General features: G+C 62.8%; 1 protein-coding gene across 1 annotated transcript in view; it reads left to right on the forward strand.

Moving 5' to 3' along the window:
* Window positions 1-157: 157 nt before the first annotated feature.
* CARNS1 (carnosine synthase 1) overlaps window positions 158-4,860 on the forward strand; it is an 8,404-nt gene continuing 3,701 nt past the window's right edge. The window contains exons 1-7 of the mRNA XM_014538226.1: window positions 158-186; window positions 1,407-1,680; window positions 2,402-2,491; window positions 2,729-3,216; window positions 3,448-3,622; window positions 3,712-3,797; window positions 4,811-4,859. Coding sequence (XP_014393712.1) covers window positions 184-186; window positions 1,407-1,680; window positions 2,402-2,491; window positions 2,729-3,216; window positions 3,448-3,622; window positions 3,712-3,797; window positions 4,811-4,859 — 1,165 coding nt within the window. The 5' untranslated portion in view covers window positions 158-183. The remainder of the gene's footprint in view (window positions 187-1,406; window positions 1,681-2,401; window positions 2,492-2,728; window positions 3,217-3,447; window positions 3,623-3,711; window positions 3,798-4,810; window position 4,860) is intronic.

Below are 4,860 nucleotides of genomic sequence, written 5' to 3' on the forward strand. Positions count from 1 at the left end.
CCTGGGGTTGGGGGTGGGGGTGGGGGTGGGGCAGGCTCCAGTCCCTCCCGGCTGCGCTGTCCACCTCTCCGCCCCCTGAGTGTTAGGGGCTGGGCTGTGGGGAGGGGACGGGCGGCCCTGACTCCCTCCCCGGTCTCTTCCTCTGTCTCTGCCGCCAGCTCTCAGCCTCTCTCCACCTGCAAGATGGTGAGTCCCCTCGGGTCCCTCCCCCCATGCCCAAGGCCCCCCCAGACAGAGAGCCCAGAGGGCAGCTTCTCCCCAGAAGCCCAGGCCCCTCGCCAGCACATGCCCCCTGGCCCCGTCCTGTGTCGGGACGAGCAGCTCCTGTGGGTCAGGGGCTCTTCTCTCCCATCAGCCTGGCAGGTGGGCACTGCTGGTCTCCCTTGGCATCCATTCATTCTGCAACGTTTATGGAGCACCTCCCAGGCACCGGCACCATTCTAGGTTTGGGGGGGAGTGACAATGAACCCCGTCTGGGCTCTCAGGGGGTTCGCCTTCTACGGGAGGGCACGAGGCTCAGAGTTTGGCACTGACTGGTGAGCTGGGACCCAGACCTCTGCCCTCCTGGCCGCGTGCAGCACACTGTCCCCCGGTCACCGAGGTGATGCTTTTGGTCCAAGGTTCATCAGCACCCAAGGGTGGGACAGGACAGGCACCTAGCACCCACAGGTCCAAAGAAATCTCATGACTTGTCCCAGGTGGCCAGCTGGTCCCCTGGAGGAGAGGCCCACTGTGTTCGCTCGAAGCCTCTGAGCAGCCCCAGGTGGGAGTCAAGGATGTAAGATTTCACCCAAAAGCAGCATTTCCATGGCTCAGAGCTGAAAGGAGGGGCATCTGCCTGCTTCTTCCCTACCCATCCCCAGCCTGGGGGTGGGCTTACAGGAAGTCCGACCCTGGGGACGGAAAGGAACAGATTCACCTATAAATCCAGGTCTCAGCAGAGCTGCATGAAGGTGGATGGGTCACGGAGGCCAGAGAGACACCAGCAGCCAAGAACGATGCTGGGTTATTCTGCTCACTTGTTCTGTCAACAAACATTCACTGAGCAGCCAGCCTGTCAGGCACTGTTTTAGTGCCAGGGCTGCAATGAAGAACAAAACAGACTAAAACCTCTGGCCCTGTGAACCAAGCTAGGGCAAACCAGGGGGTGGGGGTGGGGGAAGGGAGGACCAGCCAGCGGCACCCTCCCCCCGCTTCCCCCCTGAGGGCACTGCACGTACAGTCTGCAAAGCATTCCCACCTACACATTACGGTCTTCATTCCCCAATCCAACCGCAGCCTCCCCTGGTTCTTGGGGCGGGGTCTGCCCTGAATGTAACCCAAGGTTAAGTCACTTTTGAGTGACTTAATGCGCCCCTTGCGCTCACCCTGCCCAACACCCACCACTTTCGCCCCCTGCCCCCCAGCTCTCCTCGGATCAGCTGGGTCCCCAGTGGGACTGCCCCCTGGGCTCCAAGGGCCTGGAAGACAAGGAGGGCCCATGGGGAGGAGGCTCGGGCCTGCCACCCCCAGACTGCTTCCCTGGCTCCTGGCGCCTCGACGTGGGCCTGGACTGCAAGGGCTCCCCCGAAGGGGCAGAGGCGCGGGCCTGGACTGCCTACTACTACAGCCTCCTGCAGAGCTGCCTGCAGCAAGCTGGCCTTCCGGAGACCCAGGACCGCAGCCAGGTGCCCCGCACAGGTGCCCAAGGGCTCCACGGAGGGGGAACCCCTGGGGTGAGGGAGGTGCCCGCAGCCCAGCCTGCTTCCCTCCCTGTCAAGGTCAGTCCCTTCCCCCAGGCTGTGACTAGGTCTGAAGCCCGGGCCAATTTCGGGCAGGCAGGCAGGCAGGCATTGTTTCCACGGGCCTCTGGCACCAGTCACTTCAGAGACCCAGGCTTCCCTCCACCCCCAGAAGGTCCAGCCCCGGAGTTTGCAGCCCATGGTCTGTGGAGCCCCAGCTTCCAGAGAAGTGTCTTGTCTTGGGAGCCGCAGTAGAGGCAGCCAGCAGATGGGACCCCAGCCTCTTTGCCTGCTGTACCTATTTTACGTATCAGTGGCCACCAAAGCTCTAAAATACAGGAAGAATCAGCCTCGGCTGCGTTGTACAGACTGGAAAACGAGGTGCAGAGGCTCCTCCTCCCACTGCACAGGGGCCAAGGGTCCCAGGAAAGTCAGTGGCGGAGCTCAGGCTAGAACCAAGGTCTCTGGTCACGCCACCTCCAGCGCCTTCTAGACCAGCTGCAGAGAGAAGGGAGCTAGCCTGGGGGGGGCGGGGGGCGCTTCCTCTTCCCTCTCTAGCTTCCCCTCTGTCCCTTTAACTGCTCTCATCTATACCCAGAAGGGCCATGGGGGTCAGGAGAGGTGGGCAGGGAGAAAAGCAGGGAGCCCCTGGTGAGCTTGGCCTGTTCTCTTCCCTCGAGGCTGCCCTGGGGCAGAGGTGACCTTATGCGTTCTGGGATCCCCCAGCACCTTTCTGTCTGTGCTGCTGGAGGGTGGGGTCCAGAGTCCCGGTGAGTGTGCACCCCACCCCCTCCTACAGAAAGGGCAGCCCTGCCCTGGCCCAGCCACATCCCAAAATACCCGCCAACCCTGGCAGCTGCCAGCATTCCGGGGTGCCAGCTGCCATGCTCAGAGCGGGGGTGGGTTCTGGGAGCAGCTGCCCCCACTGCCCAGGGCCCGGGCTGGAGGAGGAGGGCATGGGACAGGAAGCCTTCCCTGGCCAGCCACTCTCCCCCGTCTGCCCACAGGAAACATGCTGCTTTGCCTGTCCCCTGCGTGGCTGACAAAGGTGCCGGCACCGGGGCGGCCAGGAGAGGCGGCCCTGCTGGTTTCCAAGGCAGTGAGCTTCCACCCGGGGGGCCTGACCTTCCTGGATGACTTCGTCCCCCAGCGCCAAGCCACCTACTTCCTGGTGGGCCTGGGACCGGGGCCTGGCCAGGGGCGGGAAGCTGCTGAGCTCGCTCGCGACCTCACCTGCCCTACCGGAGCCTCCGCAGAGCTGGCCCGGCTGCTGGAGGACCGGCTGCTGAGCAGGCACTTGCTGGCCCAACGAGGCGGCGTGGCTGTGCCAGCTACCCTGGCTTTCACCTACAAGCCACCCACACTGCTCCGGGGAGGGGATGGCAGCCCAGGACTCCGGCTGGTGGAGCTGAGTGGCAAAGAGGGCCAGGAGACACTGGTCAAGGAGGAAGTAGGGGCCTTTCTACACTCGGAGGCCCTGGGTGATGCCCTGCAGGTAACAGGCTCCTGCCCTTGAGGTCTGTGTAGATGCCACAGGATGGGACCCAGGATGGTCACCAAGTCCTGCTGGGAAGTTACCCCCACCTTTGTGTCCTGTTGCCGCCCCATCTCTGCGGCCACCCCCTGCCCTCTCATCTCCGTTTGCTCATGGGCTCCTACGGTGTGACACCTCATCCCGCAGGCACAGGGGTGGTGAGCAAGCCCCTTCCCCTTTCCGTGATTGCAGGTGGCCATCAAGCTCAGCAGCTGGCGCTGGCGGGGGCGGCAGGCACTCCGTCTGCACCCACGAGCAGAGGTGGGCACAGTGGCGGACACGGTGGTGGCATTGCTGGAGAAACTGGAGGAGGAGGAGAGTGTCCTGGTGGAGGCTGTGTGCCCACCTGCCCGGCTGCCCTCCCCAGGTGAGAGCCACCTGAGCCGGCCAGGGCTGGGAGCTCGGCTCGGTCTCCTGGCTGCTGTGCTGGGCTCAGGCCTCACCGTCTCCCCCCAGGAAATCCCCCGCCAGGTCCGGAGCTGGCTTTGCGGATCTGTGCTGTGGTGTGTCGGACACAGGGTGACAGGCCCCTGTTGAGCAAGGTGAGGGCGGCCCAGGTTTAGGTCCTGACCCTGCTGCCACACCCCAGTCCAGCCCCACTGAGCTGATGAGGGCCCCTGGACAGAGAGGACAAAATCTTTAAAAAAAATTTTTTTATAGATGTTTATTTTTTATAACATTTTAATGTTTTTATTGATATTAGAGAGAGAGGAAGAAAGAGAGAAACATCCATGTGAGAAAGAGAGGAAACATCAATCAGTTGCCTCCTGTGAGCACCCCAACTGGGGAATCAAATCCACCACCTGGATATGTGCCCTGACGGGGAATTAAACCCACCACCTTTTGGTGTTTGGGACAACGCTACAACCAACTGAGCCACACCGGCTAGGGCAAGAGGACAACATCATTCATTGAGGGGGATCTTGGTTGCCTCTGGGAGGACTCCTGGGTCTGGCCCTTTTTCATGCCCCTCCAACCCTCCCTGCGCCCCTCCCACATCAGGAGCCTTGACTGATCCCCATGCTGCCGCCCAGGGCTTGGGCTGAGTCCTCTTCCCAAGGAGCTCTTGCCCACAGAAGAGGCCGACCCTGGTCCCTGACAAACCTCCAGAGCCTGGAGCCCTTAGGTGGGGCCTCCAAGCTGGGAGATCAGGAAGACTTGGGGACCCTCCTGGGTGTACAGCTCTGGGCCAAGCAGAGAGGGAGAGGCTCAGTCCTGTCCTCAAGGAGTTGCTGGGCTGGGGCACACCAGGGTGGCACAGGTGCCCGGGGCTGCAGGAGCTAGGAGCCAGCATGCTTGGAGGCCTCAGGGAGCAGAGACCCCAGCTGGGATCGAAACCTGGGTGGAGTGCCCCAGGGGTCTAGGGACCAGATGGGCAGTGGCTGTGGAGGTGGTTTGTGCAATGTAAGTCACTTCGGAGAACTGGGCTTCTTAGATGTCCCCAGGGGTCTGGCCTGGATCTTGGCACAGGGGGCAGCATGCACGGGGGTGGGGTGGGGTGGGTGTCCTGGGAGGACTCCTCCTGGGCCAGTCCCCTGAGCCACAGCCTGCCCAGGTGGTGTGCGCGGTGGGCCGGGGGAACCGGCCTCTACGGCACCAGAACTC

This window comes from Myotis brandtii, unplaced genomic scaffold (assembly GCF_000412655.1).
Source record: "Myotis brandtii unplaced genomic scaffold, ASM41265v1 scaffold187, whole genome shotgun sequence".
NCBI classification, from domain to species: domain Eukaryota; kingdom Metazoa; phylum Chordata; class Mammalia; order Chiroptera; family Vespertilionidae; genus Myotis; species Myotis brandtii.